This window comes from Homarus americanus, unplaced genomic scaffold (assembly GCF_018991925.1).
Source record: "Homarus americanus isolate GMGI-L3 unplaced genomic scaffold, GMGI_Hamer_2.0 scaffold31037, whole genome shotgun sequence".
Taxonomy (NCBI): domain Eukaryota; kingdom Metazoa; phylum Arthropoda; class Malacostraca; order Decapoda; family Nephropidae; genus Homarus; species Homarus americanus.
In genome coordinates, this window is record NW_024722227.1 from 1,013,109 (window position 1) to 1,035,241 (window position 22,133).

The 22,133-nt window shown below is 45.6% G+C and overlaps 1 protein-coding gene across 1 annotated transcript in view; it reads right to left on the reverse strand.

The window, feature by feature from the left end:
- Window positions 1-6,734, reverse strand: part of LOC121862537 (protein tailless-like) — a gene marked incomplete at its 3' end in the record, with an annotated part of 7,822 nt that extends 1,088 nt beyond the window's left edge. The window contains exons 1-3 of the mRNA XM_042360840.1: window positions 6,465-6,734; window positions 5,937-6,061; window positions 5,563-5,678 (exon numbers count right to left, since the gene is read on the reverse strand). Coding sequence (XP_042216774.1) covers window positions 5,563-5,678; window positions 5,937-6,061 — 241 coding nt within the window. The remainder of the gene's footprint in view (window positions 1-5,562; window positions 5,679-5,936; window positions 6,062-6,464) is intronic.
- Window positions 6,735-22,133: the final 15,399 nt, after the last annotated feature.

Sequence of the window (22,133 nt, forward strand, 5' to 3'; positions counted from 1 at the left end):
TATACTTGTGGCCACACTACATTACCACTTATACTTGTGGCCACACTACATTACCACTTATACTTGTGGCCACACTACATTACCACTTATACTTGTGGCCACACTACATTACCACTTATACTTGTGGCCACACTACATTACCACTTATGCTTGCGGCCACACTACATTACCACTTATACTTGTGGCCACACTACATTACCACTTATGCTTGCGGCCACACTACATTACCACTTATACTTGTGGCCACACTACATTACACTTACACTTGTGGCCACACTACATTACTTCTCACTTATATACTTGTGGCCACACTACATTGACATTTATACTTGTGGCCACACTACACACACTTGCTTATGGCCACACTACATTACTACTATACTTGTAGGCCACACCACATTACCACTTATACTTCAGGCCACACTACATTACTTCACTTATACTTGTGGCCACACACTACATTACCACTTATGCTTGCGCCACACCACACACATTTATACTTGTAATACGCTTACATTACCACTTATGCTTATACACACTACATTAAATATTCTCATACTTGTGGCCACGCCACATTACCACTTATGCTTGCGGCCACACTACATTACCACTTATACTTGTGGCCACACTACATTACCACTTATGCTTGCGGCCACACTACATTACCACTTATACTTGTGGCCACACTACATTACCACTTATGCTTGCGGCCACACTACATTACCACTTATACTTGTGGCCACACTATATTACCATTTATACGTGTGGCCACACTACATTACCACTTATACGTGTGGCCACACTACACTACCACTTATACCACACTACAATACCATACTACACCACTACCATTTATATCATATACACCACCACTTATACTATATTAAACCATTACCACTTCCACCACGCTATACCAGTACCACTTATACCACCTTACACCACCACACAGCTTCACTTAACACCAGTTAGCAGACCAAATTAAAGTAAATTTCAGTACAATTTGCTGTAAGTAGATAGTAACTCCTAAAACTTATTTAAGTATCTTAAAGTATCAGAACCATTAGGTGTCATTACTTAAAATTACGGTCCCATTGCTTCATCAAAGGGTTCGGGGTTGTGGGTTCGGGTTTCGGAGGTTCAGGGGTCCAGTTGAGGGTTATAGAACTTAATTCATTTACCTCGTGTGTGCGCGTGTGTGTGTGTGTGTGCGTGGGTGTGTGTGTGTGTGCGTGGGTGTGTGTCTGTGTTATAACACCTCTTAACGACCCAACAGGGTAGTTACTGTAGCTCACAAACTATCGATTAGGTCATCACAATCACCTAACCAATCCCAGCGTCGTGTGAATTAATAATGACAAGTTAATTAAGATTTGTTACACAAAGGCCATTAGAGAAATTTATGGTAATTTGGTGTCATAAATTACTGTCAATTTTGAAAAATTTTCAATATCAGGTTAGGTTAGGTAATAGTTTTTATAACTATGAAAATTATAATGGTAGTATGTACAAAGAGAGAGAGAGAGAGAGAGAGAGAGAGAGAGAGAGAGAGGACCCTTCACTTCATCTGGTACATTCACATAAAGAACATCACGTGACTCTCAACCTGTCATGACCACACACACACACGACCCTTGTTATCTTGTTATTGAGAACAGGTGCGTAAATTCACATCGATATCACACTGTTATCTTAGTGTGAGTTACCGACCTTTAGTGTGAGTTACCGATCTTTAGTGTAAGTTACCGGCCTTCAGTGTGAGTTACCGGCCTTCAGTGTGAGTTACCGGCCTTCAGTGTGAGTTACCGGCCTTCAGTGTGAGTTACCGGCCTTAAGTGTGAGTTACCGGCCTTCAGTGTGAGTTACCGACCTTTACTCTAAGTTACAGGCCTTCAGTATGCGTTACAGGCCCTCATATCATCACTCAGCCGTACAATGAAGTAAAAGTGAAGTCCTCGTGTTTCTCTATACATGTGTATGAGAATATTTGTGTATGTATAAAAGTTATGTAGATGTATGAAGAGTTATGTATATGATTATGTGTATTTTAGCCTTACTTATGCATAACACACACACACACACACACACACACACGATAACACTCCACAACATAAGGGTGGTCACACACACGTTGCTAATGCACCTTTTATGTACATTCTCTCTCTCCTTCCCGCCCTCTCTCTCTCTCTTCCTGCCCTCTTCTCTCTCCTTCCCTCCCCCCTCTTCTCTTCTCCTTCCCTCCCCTCTCTCTTCCTTCCCTCCCTCTTCTCTCCTTCCTCCCTCTCTCTCCTTCCTCCTCTTCTCTCTCCTTCCTCCTGAATCTCCTCCCTGTCTTTCATCTTCCCTCACTTGTTAAGGAGGGCCGAGGGGGTGTAGGGGGTTAAGGGAAGGGAAGGCTGTAGGTGGTGTTAAGGGGGGTCGGGGGTGTTAAGGGGGCTGTAGGGTGTGTTAAGGGGGCTGTAGGTGGTGTGTTATAAATGGGGTGTTAAGGGGGGTCAGGTGTGTTATAGGCTGGTGGTGTGTTAAGGGGGCCGGTGGTGTGTTAAGGGGGGTCGTAGGGGGTAAGTATAAAATGTAGGGGGTGTTAAGGGGGGTCGTAGGTGGTGTGTTAAGGGTCGTAGGTAGTGTGTTAAGGGGGGCCTAGGGGGGTGTTAAGGGGGCCTAGGGGGTGCTAAGGGGGTCGTAGGTGGTGTTAAGGCAATGTAGGGGGTGTTATAAATGTAGGGGGGTTATGAAGGGAAGGTCGGGGGTGTTATAATGTAGGGGTGTTATAAATGTAGGGGTGTTATAATGTAGGGGGTGTTAAGGGGTCAGGGGTTAAGGAAGGAAGGTCGTAGGGGGGTCAGGGGTTGTTAAGGGGGTCAGGGTTAAGGAAGGGAAGGTCAAAAGAGGGCTGTAGGTGGGTGTTATAATGTAGGAGGGTGGTCTTAGAGGGTGTAACATTACAGTAATAGTGTGTGTAATGATCGAGTTAATAATCACTCCTTGATTATAGACTTACTCAACTACCCACTACGATAATGACCCTTACTGACACCCTTACTAACTACTTCAATAACCTGACCCCACCCCACCCCGCCTCGCCCCGCCCCACTTCACCTCACCCCGTCTATACCTACTATCCCAATTTACACTCACACCCACCCGTCTTGCCCCGCCCCACTCCGCCCGGCATTACTCCAACTTGCCCCACCCCACTACGTCCCAATTACCCCGCCCTGCCCCATCACGGCCGCCCCAGATCCAACAGGTAGGAGCCCACTATCTTATGCACGGGTGATGGATATATCTTGTTGACTGCCTGCGTCCCCTTGTGTGTGGGAAGACTACCACGTGCTGCACCTCCCTACACCCTCCCTCCCCACTTGCTGCACCTCCCCCCTGCTGCACCTCCCCACCTGCTGCACCTCCTCTCCTCTCTCCACCCCCTCCTCTGCTGCAACTCCCTTCCTTCCCCCACCCCTCCCGATCTCCTGCACCTCCCCACCCCTCCCCACCTCTCCTCTCCTTACACAGCTCACATATTATACTTCATTTCAGAGAGAGAGAGTGTGTGTGTGTGTGTGTGTGTGTGTGATAACTACACACACACACACACACTTATACTACCACTTTGCTGTCACTCGGAATTGATTATGGCGATCATACCAGCTATGATACAATGATATGAGTTATTAAGGATGTCACCTAGGTTGGTGAGTTTTGTGGTGACTAAAGAGGCCGATACGGGACCAGCAGGGTCGTTCACAGAAGTTGCACATGTGGAGGGCTACATCTAGTACGGGAGGGGCAGCGGTAGTGTCTTTCCGGCGTTAGCGCTTGTCTGCCTCGGTTTGCAGTCGGGGTAACACAAAAGTATTGACACCTCGTGTGGTGCTCCTCCAAGCGTTACAGTGTGGAGTAATCGTCTCCCAGGTGACGGGGTCGATTTGGCACTTTTTTCATGTTTGTCTTAAGACTATCCTTACACCTTTTCAGTTGCCCGCCAGCGTTACGTTTACTATTCATTAGGTGACTGTAAAGTAGCTGCTTTGGCAGTCTACTGTCGTCCATGCGAGTAACAAGGCCAGTTCAACGTAGTTGTTCATGGATAAGGTAGCCTCGATGCTCCTGCAGTTGGTGTCAGTGAGAATACTGGCATTTGTTCTCTTGTCTTCCCAATGACAATATGGTCAGAGTCCCAGACTTTCGATCGGCGGATTATGAGGGGTTAAGAAGGTACCTAGGTGAGGTCGCCTGGGAACAGTCAGGTCAGTCCCCGGTAGGAACGGGTGAGGTCACTGGCGACACAACAATTGATCATGACTATATTATATTCACTAGTATACTACGTAAACCACAAGAACAAAATATACCATACAGAAAAATTAGGTCAAATAATAATGAGCCAAGGTGGATGACCAAAAAACTTAAACATGACATAGGAATAAAGAAAGGAATTTATAAGAAATTAAAGGGAGGGGAGGAGCAGCTCAGAAATAGGTATAATGAACTATCTAGGAATGTTAAGAAAAATGCAAGGAAGGCAATGAGGGACTACGAAGTCATGATAGCAAGAGAATCCAAGGCGAATACCAAGAGATTTTTCCAGGTATATAGGACAAAGGTCAAGGACAAAGTGGGGGCCTTTAAAGACAGAGAGGGGGGAAGTGATCGATGATAGTGAGAAAATAAGCAAAGCATTAAACAGCTACTTCTTATCAGTTTTCACAGAAGAAATTCACGAGGAAATGCAAGAGGTGGAACTGATATTAAATGGAAATGAAGAAAAATTAAAGAATATCACTATAAGAAAAGAGGATGTTATTAAGAAGATAAATAAATTAAAGAAGACAAAATCCCCTTGGCCGGATGAAATTTTCCCTTGAGTTTTGAAAGAGTGTAAGGAACAGATTAGCGTATCCCTCGTAAATTTATTTACAAAATCATTTGACATGAGTGTTGTGCCAGACTTGAGGAAAAAGGCAAATGTAGTACCCATATTCAAAAAGGGAGACAGAGCATCAGCGTCAAATTACCGGCCAATTAGTTTGACGTCAGTAGTGGGGAAATTTCTTGAATCTATAATAGCAAATAGCATCCGATCACATCTAGAGAAAAACAAATTAGTCTACGACTCTCAACATGGGTTTACAAAGGAAAATCTTGTCTAACAAATCTGCTGACGTGTTTTAGGAAAGTCTTCGACGTAGTAGATAATGAAGAAAATTACGATGTTATTTACTTAGACTTATGTTAACTCGGAGGATGGAACGTAGAGACTACGTTGGTGAAAGTTTTCAAGTGCCTTGAGGTGCCTCCTGTATGTGACCCATGTCTCGCTGCCATATAGCTGGGTGGGGAGGACCATTGCTCGATATATGGGCAACTTTGTAGATAATTTCAACTTCCTACAGCTGAAGACACGGGTACGGAGTCTGCCAAAGGCTTCAGTATCTCGGATCCCACCTGTCCACCACCGCGAACATCGATGAAGAAATTCAGCATCGGATCAGATGCACACACACACACACACACACACACACACACACACACACACGCGCGCGCGCGCACACACATACGTACCATCTTTCTTCATGTTAACGTCAAGACATTTCTTAAAGCGACAAGCTTGACACTGGTTTCTCCTGGTCACGTCCACCACACACGTCCCGGCCTCCTTACACACATAGTCTAGCGTCCTGTTGGGGGAGCAACAGCAACAGTAAGAAACAAAGGCGGGCAACTGATGAATGTGATATTAACGAAGATTATGATATTAACAGTGTAGTAACAGGGAACTGATACTAACAATAGTCTAACAGGTTCTCAATAATATTATGGGCAAGATCTCCTTATAGAGTCCTGTTGGGGGAGGAACAACGGTAACAACAGAAGAGACATTGTAGCAAAGGGACCAGTGAGAGAGAGAGAGAGAGAGAGAGAGAGAGATAACTCACTTGTTCCTGTACCGACGTATGGATCTCTTGAAGAAGCCCCGGCAGCCGTCACAGGAGGGCACACCGTAATGTTTACCCGACGCCTTGTCTCCACACACACGACACGCCGCCTCCCCACGCTCCATCTGTTGGTACAGGTCACTAGAGTTACTGACAGGTCATTAGAAATCACTTTAGGTCACCAAAATACTTAATAAGTTAGCACAAATCACTATTATAGGTCACCATATGTTACCAGGGATTACTTTTACTCACCACAGTTCATTATAGGTCACCACAGGTAACTACTGGTCATCACAGGTCACCCCGGGTTAGATCAAGTTACCGAGTCAACGTAATATACAATTCTTCCCCGACACACACACACACACACACACACACACACACTACCACTACTACTACTACTACTACTTTGCTGTCACTGGGAATCGAGTATGACGATCATCCAACTATGAGACAATGATACGAGTTATTAACACAAACACACACACACAGGTTGTAATGCAATTAATGATTCACTAAATTAACCTTCAAAGTACAGGTTGTGTAGGTCACGCAGATCACGGGGTCACAGGTGCAGGTTACAGGTACAGGTTACAGGTACAGGTTCAGGTGCAGGTAAGGTAAGGACTGCTAATTAAGACTGCTGGGTGAGGTAGGAGACTGCTAGGTGAGGTAGGAAGCTGCTAGGTAGTGTAGGAGACTGCTAGGTGAGGAAGGAAGCTGCCAGGTAGTGTAGGAGACTGCTAGGTGAGGTAGGAAGCTGCTAGGTGAGGTAGGAGACTGCTAGGTGAGGCTGCTAGGTGCACAAGGTGAGAGAGAGAACTGGGAGAACCGTGTGCCTGACCAGCTGTTGCCTGACCACCCAAAGTCTCTTGATCTAATCTGGTGAGAGACACGCGTCTGGCTCCTGATAATGACGATCTTGGTGTCTTGGTGACTCTCCTGATGCCTTGGTGACTCTCCTGATGCCTTGGTGACTCTCCTGGCACTCCCCCCCCCCCACGCCAGGTAACTGTTAACTGTTGACTGGAACAATGACACGTGACACCCCAGCGGAGGCTCAACCACCCGTGACGCGCTAATGAATATTTGATGTTGGCGATGACTGCTATTGTGGTCCCCTAACCTCTCACCCTTCACCTCTCCCCTCACTTCTCTCCTCACCTCACTTCTCTCCTTACCTCACTTCTCTCCCCTCACCTCTCACTATCCCCTCACTTCTCTCCTTACCTCACTTCTCTCCCCTCACCTCTCACTATCCCCTCACCTCTCACTATCCCCTCACCTCTCACTATCCCCTCACCTCTCACTATCCCCTCACCTCTCACTATCACTACTTCTCCCCTCACCTCTCACACTCTCACTATCCCTCACTCCTCCACTATCTCCTCACTTCTCCCCTCACCTCTCACTATCCCCTCACTTCTCACTATCCCTCACTTCTCTTCCCTCACCCCTCACTTCTCTCCCTCACCTCTCACTATCACCTCACTTCTCTCCCCTCACCTCTCACTATCCCTTCACTTCACTATCCCTCACTTCTCTTCACTCACCTCTCCCTATCACTTCCTCACTCTTCCCCACCCCTCACTTCTCCTCCTCTCACTCCCCCTCACCTCTCACTATCCCTTCACTTTTCACTATCCCCTCACTTCTCTTCCCCCCCCCTCACTTCTCTCCCCTCACCTCTCACTATCCCCTCACTTCTCCTATCCCTCACTTCTCTTCCCTCACCCCTCTTCTCTCCCCTCACCTCTCTATCACCTCACTTCTCTCCCCTCACCTCTCTCCCCTCACTCTCTCACCTATCCCCTCACTTCTCTCCCCACCCCTCACTTCTCTCCCCTCACCTCTCACTATCCCCTCACTTCTCACCTTCCCCTCACTTCTCCCCTCCTCTCCCTCACCTCACTTCTCTCCCCTCATCTCTCATTATCACCTCACTTCTCTCCTTACCTCACTTCTCTCCCCTCACCTCTCACTATCCCCTCACTTCTCCCCTCACCTCTCACTATCCCCTCACTTCTCCCCTCACCTCTCACTGTCCCCTCACTTCTCTCCTCACCTCTCATTAAGGTAAGCCCGGATGACGTCACTTAACTCCGCCATATCATCAGTACCGGCAAATTGTCTCAAATTGTCAGCTGAGAGCAGGACTGACAACCCCTCAAGCTGACACTCACCCTTATGTAGCTGACACTTAAGGGTGAAAGTGGCTGACACCCTTCCCTTTGATGATAAAATAATCCCTTACACTTTCGAATATAACCCTTATAGCATCTATAATCTAAGGGTGATAATGCCCTGTAGGGTGTTCAAGGTGTAAGTATGAGACATAGTTCAGATAATAGTCCTTAAAATAGTCATGGTTAAGGGTTATAATGGTATACTCGTGGGTAGAATGGACTCTGGAGAAGGCGTTGAGGTAATCTAGTCCTTATGGTTAGGGGAATATAAGGGTCATAGTGGCGTGGGTGAAGACGTGGGAAGTCTACAGCTGCTGGTGCCTTATGGTCGATGCTGCCAATATTGACGCAACACACCACCTCTACCAGCCTGCCCGCCCGCGCCCACGCCCCCCCCACGCCCTCTCTGTGAACCATGGTGGTCCCTCTAGTGGTCCCTAATGGTCCCTAACGTGGTGTGTTGTGTAGTGTGTTGTGTTGTGTTGTGTGTTGTGTAGTGTGTTGTGTTGTGTGGTGTGTGGTGTGTTGTGTAGTGTGTTGTGTTGTGTTGTGTGTTGTGTAGTGTGTTGTGTTGTGTGGTGTGTGGTGTGTTGTGTAGTGTGTTGTGTTGTGTTGTGTGGTGTGTTGTGTGTTGTGTTGTGGTGTGGTGTGTGTTGTGTGGTGTGTGGTGTTTACAGCTCGTTGGGGTGTCCTCGCTATTGTCAGTCCTCGAGTACGATGCTAGCCCTGATTACAATAATTTTGTCCCATTGAGTACAGTGATTTAAGTCATTGAATACATTTTAAACCACTTATGGACATTAATATTTTATTCAACGGTACTTTTTTGTACTTACAGGGGTTGTTATCGTACTCAAGGGGTTCAGAAGTACTCATTAGGTTACCTCAATTGCATATTCAAATGGCTGCCATCGTACTCATGACATCAACATTGTAATGCACCAAAATAAGTACAAATAAGGAAGATGTACTCTCTTTAGTACATCGTTACAGACATAGGACTCACTCAGTAGATAAGAGAGATAAGTATTCGGTGATAAGGGATCATGATGTGACCTGCTCGTGAAGGGTTGAAAAATGCAGTGTGTGCTTATGTCACTTCCTATCCCGCCCCAGCCCTTAGAACCCTTCCCTGGCCCTTACCAGCCCTCCCTAGTCCTTACCAGCCTTTAGAAACATATCTTAGCCCTTGCCAGCCCTCCCTAACCCTTACCAGCCCTCCCTAGTCCTTATCAGCCCTCCCTAGTCCTCAAAAGCCCTTATCATCCCCTAGAAAACTTAACGAGCCCTTAGATGCCCTCCCCAGCCCTTACCAGGTCTCCCTAGCACTTACCAGCCCTCACTAGCCTTCCACTGCTCTCTCCTAGGCCTCCCCAGCCCTCCTGTAGCCCTCAACAGCACTCCCCTGCCATCTCTAACACCCCCCCCCCCTCCGGTGAAGGCACAGATGGTTTAGTCTCAGGAACTGATGAAGGAATTGTCTTCAAACTTTGTCAAGAGTCCGCCTAACCTAACCTAACCTAACCTACTCTTCAGGTGAACCAATTTATTTAATGAACTATCCATACTAACACCGGATCCCCGACTCACGAACGTAACTAGATCCTACTTAGCCCTGGATTCATGACTCACGAACGTCAACAAAACAAATTCTATTATTTACCTTCGTGCCAAAACCATCCGTATCATTACCCACTTACCTGCACGTGTCTCTTATTAATCATTATATAATACAATAATATAACAGTGCCATCCAGTCACCAGTCAATGTAACAGTCTAACAGTCCAAAAAGAGGAAGCGTCGTCGTAACAGTCACCCGTCACACTAGCCGTTACGGAAGTGGTGTTACTGGGGACTGAGGTTTATACGACTGTGTCACGTTACTTTGTCAAGAATATTTATTGATGCGTAATTTTTGGGTGCATCCCCTGAGCTCACCTGCCATGCCGGAAACTCTAGCCCCCTACCTCCTGCCTTCCCCCACCCTCCCCCACCTACAGTGTCCATCAACCCCCCCCTTGTGTGTACTCCTCCTCTCATTCATCCTTCTACACCTTCCTCGTCCATTCATAATATGTCTGTCTCTCTCTCCTACGAATACAGATAAAGGTATAATTACAGGTATAGCTAAAGAGATTACAAGCTGAAACACACACACACACACACACACACACACACACACACATACACACACACACACACATACACACACACACACACACACATACACACACACACACACACACATACACACACACATACACACACACACACACACACACACACACACACACACACACACACACACACACACACACACACACACCTCAGTAAAGACCTACAATATCGATACAGTATAATATTACAATAACAAAAGACTTATTACAAAATTCCACAGTACTATTAGACTGTATCAGTACACAGATCACAGCACTATGGTTTATATCACAGCATTACAGTACACCAGCATTACAATTCCACAGCGTTACAGTATACCAGCTTTACAGTACACCGGCGTTACAGTACACCGGCGTTACAGTACACCGGCATTACAGTACACCGGTATTACAGCATTACACTACAAATATGTACACATCCGTTAACTCTTACACTATAATTCGGTACATCACTGTACAGTACACATGCGCACTAAAACAGCACTACACTCTTCATTTGGCTGCTGTATATTGAACATCACCTCGGTACACTTTACTACACCTGCGACTACGTAACTACACTCGTGTACACAGAAATACACTCGTGTACACAACACTACACTCCTGTACACAGCAGTACACCCTACCTGCACACACACCATGGTGAAGTAACACACTGCAAAAGATCACTGCACAATGTCACCACAACCGGTCACGCACCAGTGTGTATGTGTGTGTGGGCGTTTATGTGTACCTGTGTGTGCATTTATGTGTACCTGTGTGTGTGTTTATGTATGTATGTGTGTGTGTGTGTGTGTGTGTGTGTGTGTGTGTTCGATATAATCCTTAAGAATAACATATTAAAATTTGAGGTCGACAGGTCAACCTCACCAGGTACCCTCCCCCCCTCCAGGTGACCTCTGACCTCACCTGCTTGACCTCAATCGCAGGTAAGGTCACGTGTTAAGGACATACCCCCCTCACATGGCCCTGTAGGCGGGCAGGACACACACACACACACACACACACACACACACACACACACACACACACACACACTGAAAGCTACATAACGAGTGAATTTTCCCAAGGGAGAAAAAGACACATACAAATAAACATATACATACAGATACACACACGGATAGACAGAGACATTTATGCTGGTCTGGAGTACTGTCACCCCGTCTGGTCCCCGAGATATACTAGGGACTGTCAGTTGGTTGAAAATGTTCAAAGAAGGGCCACCAGACTGCCTAGCTTATACTACATAAATGTCATAGCTCAAGGTTGAAGAAACCACAGGTCCAGAAACTGTGAGGGCAAACTTTTTCGGAGTGAGGGTTGTGAACTCTTGGAACAATCTGCCAACATTGGAGCAGGTTCAGGTACATTCAGGAGCCGGTGCATGCCCAATACTTGCCAACAGTGTGTACCAGAGACGTGACCGATCGCCCAAGCGGCTAACGAGCCGATCAGTGGTGTAGAGGATAAAAGTAAAAAGTAAAAAGAGGTGAGGAAAAGTTTTAGTAGAGGTGAGAGGTGAGAAAAGCTTAGGGATGAGAAGTAAAGGAAGTGAGGAGTGAGAGGTGAGGGAGAGGTGAGAGAGCGGTCAGGAGAGGCTAACAAAGTACTTAGGAGTGTTAGTTACAAGACTAGCGAGGTCATCCTAAAACTATATCTTGCGCTTGTGAGACCTCAATTGGATTACGCAGTTCAATTCTGGTCACCGTATTACAGAATGGATATAGAATCCCTAGAAAGAATTCAGAGGAGAATGACAAGACTAATCCCGGTCATTAGGACCCTTGAGTACAGAGACAGGTTAAAGCATCTTAATTTACACTCCCTCGAGAGACGTAGAGTGAGGGACGATATGATCGAGGTGCATAAATGGAAGTCAGGGTTAAGCAAAGGTGATATAACAAAGGTACTCAAACTATCCAACCAGGAGCGAACTCGTAACAATGGTTTTATATAAGACAAATTTAGATTTAGGCGCGAGATAGGCAAAGACTGGTTATTAGAGTAGTGGATGAGTGGAATAAGTTACCAAACATCATCATTAACTGGAATACGCTGTATAGCTTCAAACATAAGTTGGATGGATATATGAGCCATAGGGGTTGGGTGTAAACGGGACTGCCCAGTATGACCCGCTGCAGTCTACTACATTCTTATGTTCTTATGTGAGAGAGAAAGGACTGAGGTGAGAGTGGGAAGACACAAGGGGTGGAGCAAAGAAGGTGAGGGTGTGGCTGGAGGGGCAGGTGGGTGGCGGGGTGGGGCGGCAAGGCTGACTGGCATAATGGGGGGCCGCCCATGTGAGGGTCAGGGGTGGCGGGGTGGGGCAGGACTGTGCGGGTGGTGGCATAATAGGAGGGCCGCCCATATGAGGGTCAGGGATGGCAGGGCGGGTGGAAGGTGGGTGGCACAATAGGATGGTCGCCCATGAGTGTCAAACGTGGTGGGGCGGGGCGAGCTGACCGGGTGGTTTAATAGGAGGGCCGCCCGCGTGTGTCAGACGGGGCGGGTGGCAGGTGGGTGGCACAATAGGAGGGCCGCCCGCGCGTGTATCTCACCTGTCCACCAAATCACTGACGCCACCCCTGAATAATGGATGTGCACACGGCGGTACTTACACACGCCCACACGCACACACCTGCCACGCACACACACATGCTGACCGCCCGCACGTGTACACATAAGTGGAGGGCTTCATGCCGACGCCCACACACACACACACACGGTCACACGCACTTGCCCGCAAGCCGCACGTGTACAGATCAACAGGCACACGCCCACACACACAAACATGCACATGCCAGCCACGTGCTAGTAAGCTTTTGCCATATGTACATGTGTACCGATGGTCACTCTGCACGTGTACATGTGTACTTATGTTCCCTGTGCGCGTACAGATTTAGGGAGGTGCGTACACAGACGCTAATGTTTCCGTGTGTGTGTGTGTGTGTGTGTGTGTGTGTGTGTAAATATTGCATGTATGTCTTAAAGAATTATGCATGGCCTGAAATAAACTAGGACAAGTACCATTACATACACACACACACACACACACGAACCTCCTATTGTGAGTTAATCATTAGGACATAACCGACAATCACGCCGTTGATGCCCCCCCCATAATGACCCCCATCAGCTGGACTCGCTGCCTCCCCTAGCAGACTTCCGCACTTTACCGGTCTCTCTCTCTCTCTCTCTCTCTCTCTCTCTCTCTCTCTCTCTCTCTCTCTCTCTCTAATGGTTCTTAATCGGTATAATCTAACTTGAAATCGGTTAAATAAGTTCTATTAAGTTTTAACAAGGCTCTACAGTAAGTAGGTTTAAATCGGGTAGTAATCGGTTCTATCAGGTTCGAAATCGGTTCTACGAGTCCATTAATAAAAAATAAATTAAACTAAAATAATAATAATAACAATAATAAAATGGTGGTGGTGGTAATGACATGATGATGATGATGATGATGATGATTACGGTAATGATGATGATGATGATGATTACGGTAATGATGATGATGATTACGGTAATGATGATGATGATGATGATGATGATGATGATGATTACGGTAATGATGATGATGATGATGATGATGATGACATAAGAAAATAAGGAGTCTGCAATAGGCCGGTTGGCCTGTGCATAGCAGCTCCTGTCGAGAGTTACTACCACTCTCTATCATCCATGAATCTATCTAGCCTCCTTTTAAAACTTTCCAGCGTCCCAGCACTTACTACAAAGTTGCTAAGCTTGTTCCACTCGTCCACCACCCTATTTGTGAACCAGTTCCTTCCTATCTCCCTCCTAAACCTAAACTTATCCAACTTAAATCCGGTGCTACGAGTCCTACCCTGCTCGGATATTACATAAGAACATAAGAAAATAAGGAGTCTGCAATAGGCCGGTTGGCCTGTGCATGGCAGCTCCTGTCAAGAGTTACTACCACTCTCTATCATCCATGAATCTATCTAGCCTCCTTTTGAAACTTTCCAGAGAACCAGCACTTACTACAAAGTTGCTAAGCTTGTTCCACTTGTCCACCACCCTATTTGTGAATCAGTTTCTTCCTATCTCCCTCCTGAACTTTATAAGAACTTTATCTATATCGCCTTTATTGATTCCTTTCACCCACCTAAATACTTCTATCATAATTATCTCCCAGTACTCTTCGTCTTTCTAAGGAATGCAAGCTAAGTTTCTTTAATCCATCTTGATATGGAAGGTTTTTAAGTCCCGGAATCGTTTTCGTAATTCTTCGCTGCACCGATTCCAGTGAATTGATATCCATTCTATAATAAAGGCACTAGAACTGAACAGCATAATCGAGGTGCGGTCTGACTAGCGCAAGATATAGTTGCAATATGACTTCCGCACTCTTATTACTTACACTTCTAGATATAAACCTAATACTCTGTTTGCCTTATTTCGAACATTAACGCACTGTTTTTTAGGCCGGAGATCCGGGCTTATAAATGCTCCTAAGTCTCTTTCGCAAGTTGACTTCTCTAGGTTGATGTTGTTAAGGCTGTATACAGTGACAGTATTTGTTCTTCCGACATTAAGTACGCTGCACTTGCTGGTGTTGAATTTCATTTGCCATTTTTCTGACCACTCCTGCAGTATATTTAAATCCTCCTGTAGTGCATTTGCATCCTTCCCTGAATTAATCTGCCGCCCTATTTTGGTGTCATCAGTAAACTTGCTTATGTCACTGCTGATCCCAGTATCTAGATCGTTTATGTAGATTATGAACAAGAGTGGGCCCAGTACTGACCCCTGGGGAACCCCACTGGTTACACAGTCCCACTCAGATTTAACACCATCTACGCTGACCCTCTGTGTTCTATCTGTGAGTCACGATTTTATCCAATTTAAAACTTTCCACTCGATACCATGAGCCTTAACTTTTCTCAGAAGCCTCTGATGCGGTGCTCTATCAAATGCTTTGCTAAAGTCTTAGTAAATAACATCGTAATTTTCGTCATTATCTACTACCTCGAAGACTTTCCTAAAAAACGTCAGCAGATTTATTAGACAAGATTTTTCCTTTGTAAACCCATGTTGAGAGTCGTAGATTAACTTGTTTTTCTCTAAATGCGATCGGATACTATTTGCTATAATTGATTCAAGAAATTTCCCCACTACTGACGTCAAACTAATCGGCCGGTAATTTGACGCTGATGCTCTGTCTCCCTTTTTGAATATGGGTACTACATTTGCCTGTTTCCACAAGTCTGGCACATCTCCCGTGTCAAATGATTTTGTAAATAAATTTACGAGGGATCCGCTAATCTGTTCCTTACACTCTTTCAAAACTCAAGGGAAAATTTCATCCGGCCCTGGGGATTTTGTCTTCTTTAATTTATTTATCTTCTTAATAACATCCTCTTTTCTTATAGTGATATTCTTTAATTTTTCTTCATTTCCATTTAATATCAGTTCCACCTCTTGCATTTCCTCGTGAATTTCTTCTGTGAAAACTGATAAGAAGTAGCTGTTTAATGCTTTGCTTATTTTCTCACTATCATCGATCACTTCCCCCCTCTCTGTCTTTAAAGGCCCCCACTTTGTCCTTGACCTTTGTCCTATATACCTGGAAAAATCTCTCGGGATTCGCCTTGGATTCTCTTGCTATCATGACTTCGTAGTCCCTCATTGCCTTCCTTGCATTTTTCTTAACATTCCTAGATAGTTCATTATACCTATTTCTGAGATGCTCCTCCCCTCCCTTTAATTTCTTATAAATTCCTTTCTTTATTCCTATGTCATGTTTAAGTTTTTTGGTCATCCACCTTGGCTCATTATTATTTGACCTAATTTTTCTGTATGGTATATTTTGTTCTTGTGCTTTACGTAGTATACTAGTGAATATAATATAGTCATGATCAATTGTTGTGTCGCCGGTGTCCTCACCGGTTCCTACCGGGGATTGACCTGACTGTTCCCAGGTGACCTCACCTAGGTACCTTCTTAACCCCTCATAATCCGCCGATCGAAAGTTTGGGACTCTGACCATATTGTCATTGTTTTTCGTTTCCCAATTTAGGGTGAACCTGATTTCTCTGTGATCACTGTTACCTAGTTCTTCCCCTACTGTGATATCTCTGATAATATTTTCTTTATTTGTTAATACAAGGTCTAATATATTGTCACCTCTAGTAGGTTCTGTAATTAGTTGTTTTAAAAAATTGTCCTGTACTGCGTCTAGGACGTCTTCAGATTCATAGTCACCTACAAGGTTGTCCCAGTTAATATTTCTGAAGTTGAACTCCCCCATAATGCACAGGTTGTTATATTTTACTGCCCTACTCATCTCCTGCCATATGGGCTGAGTTGCTTCTTTCCTAAGACTTGGGGGGCCTGTAAATCACTCCCATAATTAGTTTTTCTCTTCCTTCTGCAATTTCTACCCATACAGATTGATGATGATGATTATGGCAATGGTGATGATGATGATGACGGTTGGTAAAGTAAATTGAGGTTAGGTTAGGTTAAATTAAGTTAGGTTAGGATTAAATCAAATTAAACCAAATCAAGCTTAACTTAACCCCCCCTAGCACGACCTCTCACCCCACCACCCCATCCCTATCGACACCCTCGCCCCTCACGCCAACCCCCCCACCTCCCGACACACCTGACTGCCCGCACACGTGGCCACAACCACACTCATAATCTCAACATAATTAACACACAATTAGAATCAGGTCCAGTTTGTGAGCGACTACCTCTCCCCTCACCTCTCACCCCTCACCTGCCCCCTCACCTCTCACCCCTCACCTGCCCCCCTCACCTCTCATTTATCTCCCTCTCTCCCCCTCACCATACTATACTCTCACCTGTTCTCCACCTGCCATTGGCACCACGACCCTAAACACCCTACAAACCCCCCCACCCCCCACCAACACGACCCCACCCCACAACCCCACCAACACAACCCCACCAACACAACCCCACCAACACAATCCCACCAAAACGACCCTACAAATGATCCTATAAGCACAACTCCGCGACCCCAACAACAACACAACACGACCCCACCAACACAACCCCACCGGCCCCACCAACACGACCCCACCAACACAACCCCAACAACACCACCCCACCAATACAACCCCACCAACACGACCCCACCAACACAACCCCACCAACGACCCCCACCAAAACGACCCTACAAATACGATCCTATAAACACAACTCCGCAACACGACCCCAACAACACGACCCCAACAACGACCCCACCAACACCAGACCCCACCACCAATACCCGTTGTTACGCCCGGGGTGAGTGGGTGGTGGCATCTGACATCCGTTTGTCTGTCGTATTGTTAGAGAGAGCAGGTGAGAGTTAGAGCAGTTAGTAGACGGAGAGAGAGAGAACTATGTTAACCCTAAATGTATTAACAAAATATTAATCACTTTATGGTTTGTTTTTAATGATAATATTTACACCTCGGCAACTGTCGGGGAAAAGTTACCAGTTACTATTTTTAAGTTTATATAATTAGGTGTGGAAGGCAGTGCTTAGTGCGTTTAATTAGGCATGAACGTCAAGTGTGTGTGTGTGTGTGTGTGTGTGTGTGTGTGTGTGTGTGTGTGTGTGTGTGTGTGTGTGTGTGTGTGTGTGTGTGTGTGTGTGTGTGTGTGTGTGTGTGTGTGTGTGTGCTGTGTGTGTGTGTGTGTGTGTGTCTGGTGTGTGTGTGTGTGTGTGTGTGTCTGTGTGTGTGCTTAGTTGCATATTGCCAAAGATTAATATGATATTTTTTCTCCTAATGAACAGTGATATATTTAAATAAGTAAATATCTAAGTAAATAAGTACAGGTGTATAAGTATGTCATTAAGTACGAAGAAAAAGTTTTATTTGTTGACTTTAAATAAAAAAGTATATAATTTCAAAATTTTCACATAATTCCCAAAAATATAATATAATCATAAATTGATCAGGTGGTCTGGCGCTGACACCACCTGCCGCCGCCCGCTGCCGTCCGCCGCCCGCTGCCGTCCGCCGCCCGCCGCCCGCCGCCCGCCGCCGCCCGCCACAAGGCCATTATGACAATATCCACTGTTTCTCTGACGTCATTCGTTATTTTCACTTACAAGGTGTTGTATTCTTACGCACGATGATAATAATAATAATAATATATAAGTACTACCAATAATAAGAACACTAAGAATAATATCAATAATAATAATAATTATTATTTTAATTAAGACATATAGTGTCCGAACCTAGCTTATAAACAACTTAATCTAGCATATAAACATACACAAATTAATCCGACGTAACCTAACCTAATGCCACTCTCAGCGTGGTCATGGTAACAATCAACAGTATTTAATTTCGTCCATTATCGAAATACTCTTAAGGAAAAATATTATAATAAATAGTAAATTAATTATTATTAATAAATTATAGCAAACGAAATACATCCAAATATTATTAATTGAGAAAAAAATATTTATACATTGGTTTTCTATTTCAAACATGCACAAGAAACTCGACACCTGATTGGTTCATTTATTTATCAGAAAAAACCCGGGGAAAATCGAATAGGTGGAGATTAAATTAAGGTTTTTTTCTTTAAGTAATAAAAATAATTCAAGCCTATTAATATTATTACCACTACTACTGCTACTACTTATTTAACGTGGCCTCCAGCAGCCTCCCCCTATAGCCACACCTTCGCCGGTATTTTATTACCTTAAAAGTAACTATCCTAATACATAAGTAGCTTCCCATAGTTGTGTTGAGTTAGTTGAGCCGCAGATCGGCGGCATTCAGTAACTGTTGCCTCATCGTCCATATCTGCAACTGTTGTCGGCTTTGGGGCCGATGCTCTCGTTCCTCTGAGGCAGAGCAATGCAGACCTAAGGAGAGAGGACAGTCGACATCTCATCCAGGCTGTAACATAACTTGTGGGCTGCTGCTTCTGTTTGGATAGCACCTCCGCGAGTCTGGCATAGAATCATCTTGCACCTGGTCCCATTCCACAAGAGGTTGTGAACACCAGAGGAGTGAAGCTGCCTTGATCAACAATCTGAATTCTCTCCCCATATGCCCTGATCTTGCCATTCTCGTTCCTCCTGTGTGCAGCATCGAGAGCTATAGGTTACGGTCGAAAATTCTCATGTCAAGGAAGGCTCGCGCTCCCCGCGTCCAGAATCTTCGAGCACTGACGTCCACACGGGCTTCGTTGGATGTGTTTAAAGTCCTGTGATGGAAATTCTCACCGTCCTGTGGAAGGAGGGGTCGGTTGTACCATGACATCATGGCAGATTTCCTTCAACATATTTGCTGTAAGATCTCTTATTTCGTCATGCCTCATGCATACGAAGCCCCCTTTCTTATACACCATGGCGTGGTCAATGTCGTAGGATGAGCCACACACGCATTGGGAGGGTCAACCTTCTACTGGCCTACTGTACCTTAGAGCATTGGCATCTGTAAATTCTTGTCTATTAAGGCTGTAACCTTTTGTCCTTATCGGTAATGTTGTTAGTCAGTTCGAGGCGCCCACCTCCTGCGCTATAGCTATTTTTTTACAAGTTAACTGACACTTGCATCATCAGTTGTTGAAGTTTATCACTTTGGCCGTGCTGCCGTTCTGTCGTAATGGACCGTCGAATCTTGTTTAATTCGTTGGTATCCACCTGACGCTGCATTCTGAGTTAAGTGCTCAGTGAGGGCTGCCGTGAGCTTGACAGAGTTCTGATGTTCTGTGGCGGCAAGCTCCTCTGGATTAGTCAATCCTATTCCTCCAAGTCTCGGTGGTAATGCAAGGAGTGACCTTTCTGCTGGGTTAAATAATGTTTTTTTTTTACTAGTGTTGGGATGAAAGTGACCTTGATGGGTTCTTCTAGAGGGCAGAGGGGGGTCTGATATAAGGGATAGTGCGCATCAGGTAATTCCAGCGATGCTTGACTCCAGGGGTGAATGCCGCAAATGCTACATGTGGCTCAGTTTTAGCAGCCTCCGACAGAGCATGAATTTCCTTCACCCACCCATTCACCTTTCCCGCTACGTACTTGGTCTTGAAGTCCTTCGTGCCGATTACTGCACCTAGATGTCTTTGGCCATTCTTTGTTATTTTGACCTCACTTCCACCGAACACCTCCACTGCCCGTTCATAGTGTTCTGGCTTGACAATGAGGAAGGACTCGCTGGCGTTTGGATGGTACCCTATTTGTGGACTTCGTGATGTTATCAGGTACCACCACTTTTTGATGTTCACCAATTTTCCTGCTCCTCTTAGGTCATCAGCGTATGCCACTTGCTTGACCTCGGTTGTTTTAAATTTTATTGTGTGTTGGAGCACGGACAGGCCTATTGCGTACATTACCATTGCAACAGGGTCCCCCTGTGTTGTTCCCTCAGTTGAGTGTATGATGATATCTCCTCTTAGAGCCTTGATGTTTGTTTTATAGAGGTCTAATGGGTTCCTATAGGTGTTTTCAACATACCTTGCAAAGCTTGGACACATTGATCTTGATGTTGCGCAGTGTAGCCTTGCGGTTGATTATATTGAATGCGTTGGAAGCGTCAACCAGGAGAACGGCCTCACAATCACGCTGCTCAAATATCGGTCTCATGGCGTGAATGGCAGCTTCCCCTCCAGCCTGGTGGCCAGCACATACTTGCAGGTTCCCTGCAGCTGCCCTGACATCATAATTTACCACCTCCATTAAGCATTTTCCAATGATCCGTCTCAGCTCTTCCCCCACTCCTAAAGGCCAACATCCTGGATTTTTATCCAGGGGAATGAGGCGGCAGGCCGCCAGAGCATGGAGGTGGTGGCAGCACGAATTTGCTAGTTTTCTTGCAAGGGCGGTGGTGACGTTGCAGAGATCACTGGTTGCGGCACTTAACTTGTTAGTGCTGAGGATGACTCTCCAACCGTCTGCATCCAGGCCTGAAGGACCGGCCCCTCCCTGTGTCCTCAGTGCTACTACAGTACTACTATATACTACTACTACTATATACTATTACTACTATATACTACCAATAGCCACACCTTCGCCACCATTTATTTACCTTAATATTAAATATACTAATACATAAGCAACTATCCTATCTGTGTTAAATTAGTTGAGCCGCAGATCGATGCGGCATTCGGTGACTGTAGCCTCATAGTCGATATCTGCAGCAGTTGACGGAGTAGGGGCAGAAGCTCTCGTTCCCCTGAGGCAGAGCAAAGCCGACCGAAGGAGAGAGAAGGACAGTCGACATCTCATCCAGGCTGTGACATAACTTCTGGGCTGCTGCTTCTGTTCGGAGATCAGCTCCGCGAGTCTGGCGTAGAAACATCTTGCGCTTGGGCCCATCCCACCAGAGGTTGTGAACACTAGCGGAGTGAAGCTGCCTTGATCGACATTTTGAATTCTCTCCCCATATGCCCTTCTCTTGTCGTTCTCGTTCCTCCTATGTGCAGCATCGAGAGCTAGGTTCGGTGACAAACGGCCATGGGATCAAAAATCCTGATGTCGAAGAAGGCTCGCTGTCCCAGCGTCCAGAATCCTCGAGCACTGACGTCCACACGGGCTTCGTTAGATGTGTTTGAAGTCCTGTGTTGGAGGATCTCGCCATCCAGTGGAAGGAGGGTCGGTTCTACCATGACGTCCCGCAGATTTCCTTCAACATATTTGCTGTGAGATCCCTTACCTCGTCATGCCTCATGCATATGAAGCCCCCCTTCTTGCAAACCATGGCGTGATCGCCATCATAGGAATAGCCACACACCATTGGGAGGGCAAACCATCTAATACCTTAGAGCAATGGCATCTGTAAATTCTTGTTTGTTAAGGCTGAAACCATTTGCCCTTCTGGTCATAATTGTCCTT